Below are 18,607 nucleotides of genomic sequence, written 5' to 3'. Positions count from 1 at the left end.
CATGTAAAAATACCCTTCTAGACTAACTCCCTATATGCTTATGAGAATTAAATCAAGAAGAATTCATTAAGAATAAGTTCTCATAAGGAATGCACATGAAACCTGAGTATATTCCTATCTCAAATTAGCATATGTTAATCTATCTAGGTCATGAACACAAAATAACTCTACCGATATTATTAAAGTTCACCAAATCAATTCAATCAATGATCAGTTAATCAAATCTCATTAAACATTGGATAGAATAAACAATCACATGTGGGATCATAGAAGAAAGAAACAAAATTAATCAAATATCATGAATGGGTTTCATTATATCCTTAGAAGACAAATTAGTTCTTCATTGAAAAGAAAACAAAATCACAAAAGTATTCAACCATTCTTAGAGATTACAAATATCTAGAGAAGAGATAAAGTTCAGAAAGATAAAACTCAAAAGTCAAATTTTCAGCTCTCATCCTTCTTCTCGATCTTGTGCCTCCAAGAAAAACTCAAAAACTTCTATCACGAATAAGGCTTAATCGTTTCTATTTATAGGTATGGAGTCATTAGGGTTTAAGAGTATCAAAATCCATCTCTAATTCGATCACCACAAATTAAAGTGTAAAACTGGAAACGTAAGCAGGCCATGGCCTCCCAATATATCATGCCGCGGCTTGTATTTTAATATTTCTGTTGTGTAATTCTTGAATTCTTGCCGCGGCCTCATTTGCTATCAAGCTGCGGCTTGAACACTTTTTTAGCTTGTATGCTTAGCTTCCTTCTTCCGAGAGTGAACAAATTTGAGTCCAAAATTTCTCCTAAACGTATGCAAACATCCCAATGTTCCATATTGTTCATAATCTACAAAATAAACATAAAAATCAAATAAAAACATAGAATCACAAAAAAAGTATAAAACAAACTAAACTTAACTAAAAACAACTAAAAGACTTTAAAATTAACAAAATATTATATTTAAAAGTAGTTAATTCGTCGGTATAAAACCTACTCATCAGTATGATCCCATTGCTTCTATCTAATTTTGTAACCACTTGCTACTACCACATTTGCGTGACCATTTAACTGGCTTAGATTGGCCATTAACCAATGTTTAAATACTTAAACCAATTATGTTGATCATTCATTTGACGACTATAGACTCTCAGTGATGACTAACAAGTCTAGGAGAAAGTTATTCCTGTCTAAACCTATCAAGAGACAATATAATGTAAATCTCGGCTATCTCTACATTATACAAAGACTACCTTTACGGACATACATTCATTAAAAAGAATAGGAGAAATTTTTGAATCTCACAAGTTGTACTATGCTCTAGGGTATTTCATACTATCAAAAAAGAATATAACATCAAGTGTTATCCTAAATTGACTCGTCATTTCCAGAAATATAACAACAAATCACTCTTTTTAACTTCTCGAAATAATTTCATTTTTGTAAATATATATCTTCTTTTTTTCGAAAATACAAAAAAGGTATGGCAGTACCCTCCAACCAAGAACTACATTGCTTCTATCTAAACGTCAATCTTTCAATCCATCTATCTATCATATCTAATGTAGCCATTGTCCTATCAATTAGTTGAGAACATAAGTACTCTCTATCCATCCATCAATCCATTGGTAAATCTATCATCCTAGGTATCTATCAAAGTATATATTTCTTTAAAATATTTGTGATCCAAATATTTCAACGAAGTCCACATGATGGCATTGGTTAAGTAGAAAAACTCAAAAAACACGATAAAACAATTATTAGTTAAAATTTTAGAAAATTGTGAAAATTAGGCTAAGTGTCAAAAATGACATTTTTCAAATAAAAAATAAATTTTTGAAAATGAAAGTCTTAAATAAAAGAATTGACATTATATAATTTTTAAAACTAGTTTCAAAGAAAATTTCAAGAAGATGGAGAATCATTCTCACTTGTCTCAAGTTGAAGATATGTTGAAAGTATTAAGGTAAGGGTATGTGAGTATCCAAAAATTCACTAATTAATGTAAAGTTGGTGATTCGCATAGGATCGGCCAATCGATATAGGTTCGGTTGACTGAACCCATGAAGTGCACATTTTATACTTTTTCATGGGATGATCAATCAATCTACCCAGTTTCTTAATCAGTTGACCGAACCTTTCTTGGGTTAACCGAGTGATGTAGTTTTAATAGATTTTGAAGAAGTCTTAAATCCTCTTATGTAAAACTATTTGATAGAAAAACCTTAGTAACTAGAGGATAGAAGGGAGGAGTTCCAATAATTAAATTTCATCAAAATTTCTAAAATCACATGTTATATAATCAATTTAACACATATAATCAACAATTCAGTGGTTCAAGTCAACTATAACGCATGTTTTTGAAGAACGTTAACCCTATATTGAAGCCCTAATCTAATTATTTGATCGAAAACATTTTCTCCAAAAATTTCATAACGAAAGGAAAGGATAGAAAAGTTCTAATCTCAATTGCATTTTCTACTAGGATCAACTCAACACGCTCATCTTTGTCCGATTTCAAAACTTCCTCTTCAACCAAAATGCAATTTTCTTGGACGAATGTGAATCCTTCAACGGCCCGAAACTTCTATTCTCATTCATTAAGTCTTGGATCTTGCTCTACGTCTCTAGATCTAGGTTTGAAGTTTTAGGGAGGATAGTGTAGACATCCCATTTTTGCACTAGCCTGATTAACCAACTCGTCAACCCGATCGCGATGATTCCCAATGATGGATGATTATTCCAATACTTTATTTGTTATTAGATATGTTTCAGAAATTCGGATGAGGTATCTCACACTAACCAAACTATAAAAATCACGTTACGCTAGGAAAATATAACCCCAAAAACATAGAAATCATCATTTTTTAGACAAAAATAAGCTTTACGATAAAAATCACTAAAAAATGACTAAATTATCAAAATTCCCCTAACATCAAAACATCCTTAGAGCCCCCTTATGCTTAGGAAAATCCTTTCGAATACATAAAATAACAAAGTGAAACCAAATATACTATTTCGTCAATTTTCACAAGATTTAACAAAATTACGAAAATACCTCTCATAGGGTTCGCGATCATTTCATGCCAAAAATTCATAAATGACACAAACCAATAATCCCATTGAATGCCTTACAAAAAAATTGATTCCAAAACATCCCGAAACATTGTAAATCGACTTGAAACGCAAAAGTTCTCTTCGGGGGCAAAACGATAATTTTTCAATTTCAAAATTAATAAATAAAATATTAATTAACGTAAAGTAAAACCTTAATGAAATTAATTTAAAAAATCTAAACCAAGTCAATCTCATAAGACTTAAGTCAAAATCCTAATTAAAACCTAATCTAAAGAAACAAAGTCAATCTCATAAGACTTAAGTCAAAATCCTAATTAAAACCCTAATCTAAAAAGACCAAGTCAATCTCATAAGACTAAAGTCAAAATCTTAATTTACCTTATCTAAAAGAAACCTAATCAAATACTAATTCTACCTAAAAAACTCTATAAATAGAGAGCCTCCACAACCAAATTTCATAGGTTAAAGAAAACTCTAGAAAAAATAGGTCAAAAAGTCTCCCTAGCCTTCTCAAAATCCTGATTTTGAAGTCCTAACCCCTCACCTATCATCCAAATCCTAATTTTTGTTCATAAACCCCAGAGACTCTCCACAAAACACCCAGAAATTCATCAAATGTTTTTAAGAAATACCTAGATATAAGAATGAGGCATTTCATCTTGGAGATCTGAAGCGGATCTAGTAACAGAAACAAAGCGAGGAGTATCTTACGAAGAGGCGGGAACAAATCATTACAATCATATATATATATATATATATATATATATATATATATATATATATATATATATATATATATCTTTTTTTTATTTAATTTATTTATTTTAGGTCTTTTGGTAATGTAGTCTTCTTGAAAAATTGTAGAAATCGACATTTGTCGAGCGGGGTTGGTGCCTAACACCTTCCAATCCCGTAACGTGATCTCCAAACTTAGTTTCTTCTTGTAGATTAGTTGTTTTTATCCATCTTGAGTCAATGCTCGGTTCTTAGACCGTAATAACTAGGTAGCGACTCCCAAACCTCAAAAATCAAAAGCGGATCCACACACCCCCCGGATCGAGGACGCTTTCAGTGGCGACTCCATTGGGGATTATTGAAGATCCAACTTAAAAAGCCCCAAGTATGTGAACATTGCCATTTAGACCTAATTTTTTTATGTTTATTTTATTTATTTTTAGTTTATTTGATTCGTTTATTTTTGAGATTATATTATATTCTCTCGGCATCTTTTTTAGCATATTATTATGGAATATTATTTATTATTATTCAATTTAGGGTCGTTTGGGAAGACCCTAAATAATGCAGGATATTGAGAGGATGATGATGTGAAAAAATGAGTGTTGACCCATTTTTAGTTGGATTATTTTTTAGGTTTGTATTATCCTTTATTGGTATCCTTTGATTTGATTTTGGATACTTTGATTTGACATATAATTTTTTTATGGTTCAATCGAGGGTCATTTAGAATGACCCTAAATAATGAAATATTCAAATTGACTTATAAGTTGAGGATGGAATGATAGTGGTTGGGATGAGAGTTATGGATTTTTTTAATTCTTGGATGAATTTTTTTTAGCACTGAAATCACCCTCGATCCACGGTGTGCGTAGATCTGCTTTTGACTTTTGAGGTTTAGGAGTTGTCACCTAGTTTTTATGGTCTAGGAACCGAACATTAACTCTAAAAGGTAAATATTACTAATCTACAAAAAAATATGGGTTCGGGGATCACATTACGGGGTTGGAAGGTGTTAGGCACCAACCCCGCCCGGCAAACGCCGGTCTCTACTTTTCCCAAATAAAACTACATTGCTAAAAAGACCTAAATAATAAAAAAAATAAAAGAAATTTACCTTCACGAATGCAACGATTTTGTTCCTTCAGATCTGATAGAACAACTCATCATACAACACTCATCGCTTCGTTCTGTCACCGGATTCGCTTCAGATCTCAAAGGCGAAGCACCTCCTTCTTAGATCTGAATTTTTCTGGTTTGTTTATGGATTTCTAGGTGTTTTTGAAGGGTTTCTAGGAGTTTTTTGAGATAAAGTTGGGGTATGGATGTTAAGGAGTTAAGGCTTCAAAATTAGGGTTTCGAGAAGGTTGGGGAGGCTTCTTGACTTACTTTTTCTAGGGTATTCTTTTTTATACGAAAATAGGTTGTAGAGACTCCTATTTATAAATTTTTTAGGTATTTTTTAGATAGAGTTAGTGTTTAATTAGAATTATATTAGATAGTTTTAGAGTTTGATTAGAATTCTATTAGATAATTTTAGAATTTAATTAGAAATCTATTAGGGTTAGGATTTGACTTTGGTCTTATTAGATAGATTAGGGTTTTGACTTAAGTCTCACTTGATTGACTAGATTTTAGAATTTTGACTTAAGTCTTACTTGATTAACTTGATTTTAGAATTTTAACTTAAGTCTTATTTAATTGACTTTAATTTTAATTAGGATTTCACTTTACATTAATTAATGTTTTAATTCTTAATTTTAGAATTTTTAATTATTAAAATTGTAAAATTATTGTTTTACCCTCGGAGAAGACTTTTTACGTTTTAAGTCGTTTTTCAATGTTCCAGAATGTTTTGGAATTAATTTTTCTTAATTAATTCAATGGAAATATTGGTTTGTATCATTTATGAATTTTTTTGTGTGAAATAATCGTGAACTTTATGAGGGGCATTTTCATAATTTTTTAAAATTTGGTGGAAATTGACGAAATGATTTATTTGATTTCAATTTGTTGTTTTATGTGTTTGAAAGAGTTTTCTTAAGCGTAATGTAGGCTCTAGGGATGTTTTGAGGTTAGGGGTATTTTGGTAATTTGGTCATGTTTTAGTGATTTTTATCATGAAGCTTCTTTTTGTTTACAAGATGATGATTTCTATGTTTTTGAAGTTATATTTTTCTAGTGTAGCGTGGTTTCTAAAATTTGGCTTTAGATACTTCATCCAAATTTTTGAAACACATTTAGCAAAAAAATAGAACATTGGAATAATCTCCATCATTGGGAATCGTCGCGATCAGGTTGACGAGTTGATTAATCAGGTGATTGCAAAAAAAAGATGTCTACAGATGCCCCTCTTTGATAGAGGGTTGAAGCAAACTAGATAGCAAATTTATTTCGGTAGATAGTGCGATATCCGAAAGCCAAAGCTAGTAATAGTTCATTTTGCAGCCTGATTTAGCAATTCATCGGGGCGTTTGGATCCTTGAAAATAAAATTCTCCTCGAACTAAAATTTGTCAGGTCCTTGAGCACGAGCTCTCACTGGCAGCATCAGATCCTTGAATTTTAGAAAATTCTCCTTGACTAATGTGTGCAATTGTGTACTCGAAATTTGAGATAAATCTCAAAGATGGTCTGAGCTAGATCTGAACATAAAATTGAGCATAAAATTGAACATAATCTGGGTATAAACTGAACATAAAACTGAGCATAATTCTGAGAAAACCCTCGACGGTATCTGAGAAAAATCCAAGTTAACTCTTGACAGCAATTGAGCAAAATCCAAGATAATCCTTGGCGATAACTGAGCAAAATCCAAATTAACCCTTGGCGGCATCTGAGCAAAATCCAAGATAACCCTTGGCGGCAACTGAGCAAAATTCAAGATAACCCTTGGTGGCATCTAAGTAAAATCCAAGTTTACCCTTGGCGACAATTGAGCAAAATCCAAGTTAACCCTTGGCAGCAACTGAGCAAAATCCAGGTTAATTCTTGGCGGCATCTGAGCACAATCCAAGTTAACCCTTGACGGCAACTGAGCAACATTCAAGTTAACCCTTGGCGGCAAGAATGATTAAAATGAATTTAGATGAGATTGAAAATGAATATGGAGAATGACGATTGAATCGGGAAACGAATGAATAAATCTGGAGGATAATGAATCTAAAAGATAATGAATCTAGAAGAGAATGATCGAATCTATGAATGAATGGATCTGGAAAAGGATCTGCGAATGAAAGAATGCCCTATCTGCTGCTCTAGGTTAATAAGTTATTCTCTAGGTAGAAAATCAAAATGTGAGATCAAGAACGTTTTTGGTTTGAACCTCAAGGTTTTTTTTTTTTTTTAAAGTTTTATGAGTTTAAAACCTGAGTTTTTCTTTCTTTTGAACCTCAATGGTTTTTCAAAAAATTGTTATCAAGAGGGAACCTTAAGTTTGAGACTTCTTTTATCTTTTAGGATTAATATTGCTTAATCTTAAAAATAAAATGCCCCTAATTTGATGGGAAACATGGCATTGGAGATAATTGAACACATAATGTAAAAATTAAAAAAAAAGCCCCTAGTATAAGGGGGGAAAGCTACATATTAGAGAAAAAAGAAAATGCCCCTTGTATGAAGGTTTGAAATATTTGATTATCATAAATGCAATAAAGATCCAACTTTTAATTTTCATTAATTTTATTGAAGATTTTGAGTCAGGCTCAAGAAAATAAAATATTTCCTTTTAAAATTCATCATAGAATTCACCCTTCTCTCCCTTGGTTCACTTGGGGAAGTAAAAACTTTCAAATCGATCGTAGACAAGATATTTGTGGCTTCTGAGTCTATGCCTGGTTTAAGCTAAGTATTGAACTTGATTATTTAGATTTCTGATGTTTAAGCTCGAATCTCTTTTAACATTTTAACTCCCCGAAGATTTTTTTACTTTTTTTTGTTGTCCTAACTTTTGCCTAAATTGCCCTTTCATGTTTTCAAACTAGCGAGCATGCTCTAGCTTTTGCCTAGATCACTTTTTTAGGTTTTCAAACTAACGAGCTTTTTTTTCTTTGCTCTAATTGTTGTCAAGACCGTCATTTCAAACTTTCAACCTTGCGAGCTTGCCTTAATTTTTGTCTAAATCGTCCTTTTCGGATTTTCAACCTAGCAGGTTTTTTTCTCTTTTTTTTATTTATTTTATTTTCTTCCTTTTTGAACTTATGGAATTGCTGTCTGATCATGCTTTGCTATCTTCCTTGATTTTTCGTACGGTACTTAGGAAGACTTTTATGTGTAAGCTTAGGACTGGGTATAAAAAGAAAGGGATTTTGAGGCTCAAAAATTCGAATGCCCATTGTGTAGTATTTCTTTTATTTTACTTTGAATTTTCTTTCCCATTTTGAAGATATTTCTTTTTTTCTTTTGAATTTTTTTAGGATTTTTTTTGGTGTAGGGAAACATATTTTTTGATTTTGATGTGGTCGGGCCTAAAGTAACTTCTCAAGTTGCCTACATACCCTAGAATTTTGGGATCAGACTAAAACGTAATTCAAATTTTCCCTCCCTTGGGTTAGGTGATCAGGCTAAAAAAGAAAAAGAATATATATATATATTTCAAAAGACTGCAAAGGACTTGAGAAAAGATATATTGAACTGGGTAATAGGATAATTGATTCGACCAAAGATGACCTCCTTAAATGTAATACCATTTGATTTGGTCAAGGTTGGTTGGTTCTGGTAATTCAATTCCATCATGGTTTTAAAGTCTGACAGTTTTTCTTGATAATATTTCCTTGATGATGAACGGTCCTCCCCAATTTTGTTTGAACTTCTCTCTAGGGTCAAAAATAGGTGCCCAATTCTCTTTGAGTGTCTGCAAGGACGTCAATATGCATGAGTGATAAGTTGTGAAAATAAATTATTTGTGAGTGATGTGCTAAGAAATAAAAAAATTTATTTTTGTAATGTTGTTTGGGATGAGGATAGAATTCCAAGAAAAAAATCGTAAAAAAAAAATAAATAAAAAATTGTTATTTTTATGCGCGGTATGCCGTTAGCGGAAAATGATTTTTTTATTTTTCATCTTCTTCTCAAATAAATTATTTGTGAGAGTGATGTGCTAAGAAATAAAAAAATTTCTTTTTTTAATGTTGTTTGGGATGAGGATAAAATTCCAAGAAAAAAATCGTAAAAAACTAAATAAATAAAAAAATGTATTTTTATGCGTGGTGTGCTGTTAGCGAAAAATATTTTTTTATTTTTCATCTTCTTCTCAAATAAATTATTTGTGAGTGATACGCTAAGAAATAAAAAAAAATTACATTTTTAATGATGTTTGTGATGAGGTAAATAAAAAATTACAGTGAAAATTCCTTAAGTAAGAAGGTGGTTTAATAACCCGAGAGGTTCTTCTAATTGGAAGGGAAGATTGTAAGATAGGTTGAGCAGGAGTATTATGAGAAATATGCTTAGTAGGTAAAGGAGAAACTGGTGGTGCAGAATTATTAATAGAAGGTGTTGGTATAGGAGGTATATCAGGGATGGGTTTTGGTAAAACCAAATTTGGGAAAGGGTCAATTAGATCATTGGAATGAGGTATGGAATGAAATGGAAACAAATTCTCATGAAAATCTACATCTCGAGAATGAAAGAAGGATTTTGTGACAATGTCATAAAGTTTATACCCTTTAATACCTAGTGTGTATCCAACAAAAATACAAGTTGTGGCTCAGGGATAAAACTTGTGATGATGAGAAAGAAGAGTTGATGCATAATACAAGCTTCCAAAGACTCAAAGAAAACCATAATTAATAGGACAATTATACAGCAACTGAAAAGGAGCCTTGTTATGCAATAATGGTGAAGGAGTTCTATTTATCAAATAAGTTGTTGTGAGCACACATTTTTCCCATAATGTTATAGGAACTCTAGACTGAAAGAATAGAGTTCGAGCCACGTTGAGAAGATGCTAATGTTTGTGTTCCACGACCGAGTTCTGTTTAGGTCTTTGTACATAAGAAAACTGATGAAGAACGCCTTTGGAACTGAAGAAATTTGTGAAACGTAACTCAGGAGTATTGTCTGAATGAAATTGCTTATTGACTGTGTTAAACTAAGTTTCAATCATGGAGAAAAACTTAAGAATAACAAAGGTCACATTAGACTTTTGTTTCATGAGAAAGATCCAAGTGAAACGAGTACAGTCATCAACTAAAGTCAAGAAATATTTGTAACTAACATGTGTTGGGACCTAATATGGACCCCATGTATTACAGGGAACTAAATCAAAAGGAGACTTGGAAAGATTACTATGAGAAACAAAAGAGAGCCTTTGTTGCTTAGCCAAAGGGCAAATGGTACAATGATCAGTCTTAGTTTCAAAAAATTGTAATCTATCTTTTAACATGTCTAGCTTCTTAAAAGATAGATGTCCAAGCCGATGATGCCAAGTGTAAGAATTCACCTTATTATCAACAGATAAACTGGAACTACAAGAATTAGTAGCAATGAAACAACTATGATTATTTGATATTGAAAAATCATCATCAAGAACATAGAGATCTACCATTCTTTTACCCATGCCAATCATCTTTAGGCAGTGCAGATCCTTGATGAAACGAGAATCAGTGAGAAATCTAATATCTAGATGAGCACCTTTCGTTAATGAACTCACTGATACCAGATTAAATCTGAACTAAGGAATATAGAGGACATCTTGTAAACAGGAATTGAGCTTCATAGTTCCAGAAAAATGAATAGGAATACAACTGTGATTAGGCAAAGTGACAAAAGAATTCTTGAGAGGTTTCATTGTGTGGAAGGCAGATTGATTGAGACAAATATGACTGGTGGCATCTGAATCTATAATCCATTATTTAAGAAAATTAAAATTTGGATTAATAGCAACAGAAAAACAAGTACCTGATGCCTGAGTAGAAATAACATCAGCTTTCGTGCCTATCTTTGCAGTAGAAAGATGAGTATTTAACATAGTCATCAAATGTTGATACTGAGATGGATTGAGCATTTGAACAAAGCTTCCAAGATTTTCAAAGTTTTCAGCATTCCCATGAGATAAATCATTAATTGAATTGGAGACTTGATTTGCAACAGCAGGAGTCTGACTGGAAGAAGCTTGATGAGAAGTATTAGACTTAGATTTGGGCTTATATCCCGAAGGATAACCATGCAGCTTGTAACATTTATCAATTGCATGGCCAACATAGCCACAATGAGTATGGACGGGCTTGTTAAAATTGAGATTATAGGAAAATTCTGACCATTGTTGGATCGAGCAACATTGTTTTTCACAGCCAAGGCCATTGATGTGCTTCTTGAGAAACAAGGGAGAAAACCTTGTTGATGGGAGGAATTGGATCCATTAATAGCAATTGACTACGTACTTTAGCAAAGGAATCATGCAAGCCCATCAAGAAACTCATAACATACTCCATTTGATAATAATCTGCAAGTGCTTTAGTTCCTCCACAAACACACTTTCCACAAGAACAGAAAGGCCTGTAATTACTAAGTTCTTCCCAAATTGTTTTCAATTTGGTTAAGTAAGCACTAACAGAAGATGAACCTTGAGTGTGATTCATCAAGTCACGCCTAAATTTAAAAATACGAGGTCCATTTTTCTACTGAAAACATTCTTTAAGATCGAATCACATTCCATAAGCAGAATCAGAGTATATAATACTAGTAGAAATCTCTTTAGAAACAGAGTTAAGAATCCAAGAAATAACCATGTTATTGTTCCGATTGAGAAGAGGATCATTGCCTTCAAGACGAGGAATGGATCCATCAATAAACCCTAACTTGTTCTTCACTGACAAAGCAATCACCATAGCTCGATTCCACGAAGCATAATTGTCTTCAGTTAGTGGTTGCAACACAAGAATCAGCCCTGAATTATCAAAATGATGAAGATAATAAGGACTGGAACCATCTTCAATGGTGGAATTGATCCTCGATGTAAACGAAGGACCGGATTGAGAAGAAGAATCGTTCGCCATGGAAGACCAGAAGAGAATGAATGAATCACAAAGAACACATATCGAAAACCATTGATTCCAGAACGAAAAGCAAGAACACAAAAGAACGAGAAAATCCCAGAACGAGGATGTGCAAGAAGCACTTTAGTGCTCGGATACCATAATGAAGAAGAAGCTCACTTCATTGATTGATTCAAGCCACTTTATAGGAAGCAAAACTTTTGATATATAATGGCTGTGAAGAAATTGACTCAATCAAAAAATACAACCTGTCTACAGCTGTACAACCAATGAACAAATGACACCTATTCAAGTCTAACAAACTCCTATATACAGTATGTACGCGTGCTCTGTCACTGCCCATTTTAAAGATCCAATGATATCTGGCACTGTTGAAAAATAGACGGCATCCAGACAGTATTGTAAAAAACATTGTAACAATGCAAATAGTTGTCCCACTATTCTAGCCCTATATATATACTATTGGTCAATCTTAAAGAATGATTGATCCATTGATTCTTTATAGTTATTCTAATTTTTTTTTTATATGTGAATTAGAATTTAAACCACATAAACGAAACTTACTAAATTAGGAAGAGAAGCGTCCTAAGAGACATAAAATTATAAAAATTTCCATACATCAGGTAATGTCCTGCTATCCAAGAAATTGTGAATTTAATGAAATAATTTGTATGACTCTTGGGAGAATTGAATCCATAGAAATGCATCGATAGCTAGAAGGGATATCATTAATCAACCTTATCAATACAAGATGCCATTATCATATGTGGACCGGACTAGTTCCACAAAAAGGGGAAGTTGTAGCAGCGCAAATAAGAGTGCTGGAAAACAAGCAAGTGAAGTTATAAGAATCGCAACCCATTCAAAATGATGGCCAAACATGATCAAGTAGGCAGAACTAAAGGCTGTTGCTGTGGCCGCAATAGACATGAAGAGTGTGGAGAGACCAATTACCAACTTCCTGGGTAAGGACACAAGAAAGTCTTCTTCCGCATAGCGTGATGAGAGAATAGATAAGAATATCAAAACTGAAGTTAAGGAAGAAATCAGCCCAATTGCATCTGAAATGGCAAATAACATGAAGTATCTATTTCTTTGAAAAATGGGGATGCCCGAGTCATTATTATTTCCACCTGGTACAGTAAAAGCTGCGGCAAAGACTACCGTAGCAATTAGCGTGGCTACAACTGAGCATGATGATGCCATATCCCTCATCCATTTCTCTCCTTTTTCAACTAAGTCTTTGTGTGCCTCTGTAAACAAAACTCGAGGTGTTTTCTTATCTTTGTTTTGTAAATCCTTGTACGTCGGTCGTGTGATCCTTTCCACTGCCTACAAATATAAATTATAATAACTAATTATATTATTTAAAATAAATGTTCAAGACAAGAAATACATAAATAAATATTCATACAAAAATTTATGTTTCCTCAAGATGGAAAGAGAAAGATTTAATTGAGAAAATGTTTGCTTGTATAAGTTGATGAAGGCCTATACTGTAATTAAGTGGTAGGTTTGAGTTTAATGTCGAGTTTGCTTTTCTAATTGACAAAATCTTTACTATGGAGATAGTACGTATCCAAAAGAAATTTTTGTTATTACATCAATCACTCTATGAGAAGAACTTCATTTTAATTTAATATTGTACTTTATAACAGTTTGATTTTTGTTTTAAACTATATTAATTGTATCATGGTATTATACTAAAGGCTCATATTGTTGCTTTAGATCTTTGACTTCATTTATGATACCCCATCCATACGCATTACTAAAAGATTACAACAACTGCCTAATCTAAAACAAAAAAATGAAATGAATCCTAAATTGATAGTGATAACAATTTGTTATAGCTATCCATCCCGGGCAATATTTTCTTGTTTGATTTATGTGTTATGCCACAATTATCGAAGAACAGAACAAAAAACTAGGAGTTCAGGGACTGTTAGATATTAATTATATGAAAACCATTCTCTCATTCATTTCCATCTGCACTCAAACACGGCGTTATATATTTTTTTCTTTTTATGTTGTGCGATGGGATTTTTGTAAAGAAAAATAAATAAATGTTTCTTAATTAACGATATATATTATGAAAAATCGATCATGGGTTATATATGGAACTTGCTAATTAGCTTCAATTTTAAGCTAGAAAAAAGAAAGTGATATCACCTTGAACCATTGGAGTTCCCTTTGCATTTGTAGTGCTGTACCAGAGACAGCTTTGAGTTTTGGGGAAGGTGCCAATTTTGCTGCCAAATGCAAGATATTGTTCCAACCAGGAGCATTATAAGACGCTAAGGTATTCGTACATGCACTCATCTTCTGTACAAAGTTGAAAACATTTTCTTGTCGATGTTGGATCGCAATGTGAAGTATTGTACAAGAATCGCTGTGGACCCAAATTAGTTGAGGGAAAATTTGAAAACAAATGGTTATAAAATCAATGGTTCCATACTCTGCAGCTACCAAGAATGGGATATTTATCAACTTTGTAATCTGTGAGTGATTATCCAAACGTGAAACTTTGTCACAAATGCATTTGACAAGTTTTATGGCTTGGGCATTCATCAATTTAGTATCATATACTTCCTTGACACCTGGCACTGTGATTAAAATAAAATTTAGGGAAGAAAAATGTCTATTCAGAGGTTGAGATAAATTAGCAAATTAACAAGGAAGAAAAGTTGAAGGAACAAGGTGATAAAACAGTTACCTAGATATTTTGCAGCATTCCAAAAGATACCGTTGAACCACTGAAGCACTTTTGTACAAAATGAGACTAGTTTAGTAATTGTTAATTAGATAAATACTAGGTAACTACATTGATAAAGGGTTATTCCCTATGAAATATTTTCTTTCCATTTAATACAAAAATTTCTGGCTTGACTAGCAAATATATATATATAGGGTCCCGATCAGGTGACAACTATTTGGCCAATGCTTTGGCCAACACGTTTTGTCCTATATGGGTTAAGAGTTTTGGAATGGGTTGATTTTTGGTGAAGATGATCTCTGTGATCAAATCAATTCTAGATCCTATCAGATCATTTCGAATTGGTACCAAATTGACTCCAACCAGTCAATTTGCTAGTCAAGCAAATTGTTGTCACCTGACCTTATAAGAAACCTAGTGGGGATAAAATAAATGTTGGAACCAATCAATTTCCATGTTTAAAAAGCAAAGTAAAGAAAAAGTCAATTCTATTAAAAAATTCCTTATCTTATAAGAAACCTAGTGGGGACAAAATAAATGACCCAAAAAAATTAAAGTTGACATGGAACTTTTTTTAATAAAACTCCTAACTAACGACAAATTGATACTCTATAATTTATGTAATAATTTAAAAATCCTAATCGTTGGTATCCCTAGAATAGACGCCCAGGTTCTCAGATTTATCCAATAGACTTGGTACTGGTTTGATGATCAGTTTATATAATTATCCTTTTAAATTAGAAAATAAAACTGTAAAACATATGAAAATTAATTGACATTGACTTACCATGAATTATTTGAGACAATAATTGGAGAAAGCGGAATGGGGAGACCATTTCTGTGCTGTCTTTTGAGTCTTGTGTCTCGGGGTCCTCTATGTCTCCTCTTCTTTTGTGATTTGAGGTGGACTTTTCTTGGACATGAACCACTTCAAAACACAGAATTTTTAGTTCGAATAGAATGCATTCTTATTTCTCTTTAAACATAAATAGAAGAACAAAGTAATAAGAAATAGGTTGAGACACCAACTTGGATAGATGCATTTTTGAAAAAATCCAAGCTCACTTCCACTTCTGAAGGCAGATGGTCTTCGAGCCAAAAAGTCCAACGCAGAATTCCCATTTCCATAGCTTGTAGTTGCTAATTCTGGGTAACGCTCGATAAGATATAGTGCTACATCTGCATGTACAGAGACAAATAGAAAATTGGATCTCTAATTTTTTTTCAAAGCATCTACACACTAGGGTTGTCAATGGCGGTTACTGAGTAATTGGTTCCAATCAATTTTTACAGAATTTTTGTGTGCACATATCCGGGATTTCACATTAGCTCGGATTGATCAATCTCAGGATGCTACGTGTAATTAATTAGGATCTAACATAGGGTAATTCGGTGAAAGCTGGGATTGACTTCTCTGTGCAGAAACAAGTGCTCCAATTTTATCGATTCAAATATTTCAATTCTAAAACAGGGGTTTTAGATTCCAATTCTAGTTTGATTCTCGTTAAATGGGTACCCCTTGACACATCTAGTAAAAATTATTTATAACCAATAAGCAATTTGTTTTATATATATATATATAGATATAGGTACCAATAAGCAGCATTTTGTTACTTACCATAAAAATCAGCAGCCATTACAGCATTTAGAAGACGAAGCCCATCTTTGCCTCTAAATGGACTCAGATCTTCATATTTTGTTTCATAACAGAGGTACTTCAACAAGTCCTTATGACCTAGTAGAGCTGCTTCATAGATGGGTGTATTTCCTAAATTGTTTCGAATCTCTGGCAATTTAGGGTTTTTGTTCACCATTGCCTTTGCTGCCTTAATATTTCCAGCCACAACTGCAAAATAAAGAGCTGTATGACCCGATGTATCCGTGTGTTCTAACGCTTCTTTAGGCATCTTTTTCACGAGCTTCTCTACAAACGATGTTTGTCCGGATATTGCTGCAATGTGGAGAGCGGTCTTCGATGATCCTGAGATCCCTACAGTCATCGCAGAAGAGTCCTTTTCAAAGAAGATTTCTGCCGCTTTCCAATCACCTTCAAATGCAGCTTTGTAAAGTGGCAAGTACAAAGCGAAGTCTTTGTTGTTCTCGTCTGTTAATTGCACAACAAAATTAAGAGTAGAAAATAAAATTTTCGAATCATTTAATTTTTTTGCTTATTATATAGAAGAAATTCAATTAAGTTTGGAATGATGGGATGATTATGGAAAAATAAAGTTTCTTTACCAGATAAGTTTTCCACATGTTGAGTGTGTTGAGATGAGGAGGCCATTGTTACCAAACCTGTTCTCAAAAAGCTCTAAGAACCTCTTTCAGCTCCCCTTCACTTACATTCTGGTTTGATTTCAAGAAAAGATATATAAATCTTCAGATTGCAACTTGCAAGCCAACGACTTGCATTGACTTCATGATTGTCGAAGCAAATTCTAAGAACTTTCAGCAGTCCTTCGCTTACACAGCCTGGTTTGAAAGGAATCACTCGTATATAAAAAAGAATAATAATTAATGAATATCGCCTATCATGACTTGTAGTTTGGATGTTGACTGACGTGGCAAGGACACAGGAACATCACATCTCTTTATGTGTATCCCGATGAAAATGATCTACGATTCTATACCCTTACCACGTCAGCCACGTTCCAAACCACCTACCAAGACAACTAAACATTCACATTAGATTCCCTACATTCAAGTGCAAGAACGAAGACTTTTACTCAATTTTTTTTTTTAATATAGGACATTGATTTCACTAAACAATGACTTGTAGTAGAATTTTTTTTTTTTAACTCAAATCACGTTTGGTGGAGCTGAACTTTTGGGTTAGGTATGATTAAAACCGAGACCAACCCATTATTTTTTGATTCGGGTTCTAAGTCCAATGGTAGAAATCGAACTTAGACCAAATCGAGTATTTTGGGTTCGGATTCCATCCGGGTAAATTCGAATTTTGACATTAATTCATAAATTTAAAAGAATTTGGATTTAGGGGTCTTGAACCAATGATGTTTTATAAGTAAACCTATAATTCCTTACTAACAAACCAAGTGAGTTTTTGTGTTAAAATTTATAATAATTAATATATTATAATAATTCAGATTTATAAACATATATAAATATAAACCTATAACTTTATATATATATATATATATGAACAGCGTTATTACAACCCCTATTACGACTTATATTGCGACACACCATTTTGTCTTATATGGGCAAAAATGTTTGGAATGGGCTGATTTTTTATGAAGATGATCTCTGTGATGAGAGGATCATCCTGGCAAAAAATCATCCAATGCCAAAACTTCTAACCCCATCAAAATTGATTTACAAAAATTGGACGGTTTATAATTTTTCAACAAAAATTGGACGGTCTAGAAGTTTCGTAATGACCTGATTTTTGGCAAGGATGATCTCCTCACCATAGAGATCATCCTCACAAAAAATCAACCCATTCCAAACATTTTTGCCCATATAAGATAAAATGGTGTGTCGCAATATGAGTCGTAATAGGGGTCGTAAGAACCCAACCTTATATATATATATATATATATATATATATATATATATGGGTTGGGTTCCGTAGACGCATAAAGCTACTCATAAAGATACAACGTTTTTATCTTATATGGTTAAAAAGATACGGAATATGCTGATTTTTTATGAGAATGATCTCTATGGTGAGGGGATCATCCTTGCAAAAAATAATCTCATTCCAAAATTTCTAACCCCATCAAAACTGATTTACAAAAATTGGACGGTCTAAAATTTGTTAACTTATAAACGTGTGGCTAGAAGTTTTATAATAGGCTGATTTTTGGCAAGGATGATCTCCTCACCATAGAGATCATCCTCACAAAAAATAGCCCATTCCAAACATTTTTTCCCATATAAGACAAAACATGTTGTAGCTTTATAGGTAGCTTTATGTGTAGCTTTATGTGTATACCGATCTTAATCCTGTATATATATATATATCTATATATTTATATGGGTCAGGATCAAGGGCCATATGAAAAAACATATGTAAAAACAATGTCACATTAATAAATTTTCAAAATATAGGTTAGAAGTTTCAGATC

At 32.8% G+C, this 18,607-nt stretch overlaps 2 protein-coding genes across 2 annotated transcripts; both read right to left on the bottom strand.

Annotated features, from left to right (window-relative positions):
* Window positions 1–144: 144 nt before the first annotated feature.
* On the bottom strand, window positions 145–12,358 carry LOC147410593 (uncharacterized). Its single transcript, XM_086437234.1, has 2 exons — window positions 11,534–12,358; window positions 145–843 (listed from the first exon to the last, which is right to left on the bottom strand). Exons 1-2 carry the CDS (start codon window positions 11,801–11,803, stop codon window positions 706–708), a joined length of 408 nt encoding a protein of 135 aa, XP_086293360.1. The 5' UTR covers window positions 11,804–12,358; the 3' UTR covers window positions 145–705.
* Window positions 12,359–12,499: 141 nt separating this feature from the next.
* Window positions 12,500–16,994, bottom strand: LOC147410592 (uncharacterized). Its single transcript, XM_086437225.1, has 7 exons — window positions 16,755–16,994; window positions 16,135–16,620; window positions 15,546–15,695; window positions 15,304–15,444; window positions 14,517–14,564; window positions 13,973–14,406; window positions 12,500–13,135 (listed from the first exon to the last, which is right to left on the bottom strand). The coding sequence occupies exons 1-7, from the start codon at window positions 16,798–16,800 to the stop codon at window positions 12,545–12,547; spliced, it is 1,896 nt and encodes a 631-aa protein (XP_086293351.1). The 5' UTR covers window positions 16,801–16,994; the 3' UTR covers window positions 12,500–12,544.
* Between the last annotated feature and the right edge of the window lie 1,613 nt (window positions 16,995–18,607).

This window comes from Akebia trifoliata, chromosome 1 (genome assembly GCF_017979445.1).
Source record: "Akebia trifoliata isolate Shusen 1 chromosome 1, ASM1797944v1, whole genome shotgun sequence".
Lineage (NCBI taxonomy): Eukaryota > Viridiplantae > Streptophyta > Magnoliopsida > Ranunculales > Lardizabalaceae > Akebia > Akebia trifoliata.
The sequence above is the reverse complement of the archived record's forward strand: the minus strand, read 5'-3'. Positions and strand labels throughout refer to the sequence as shown.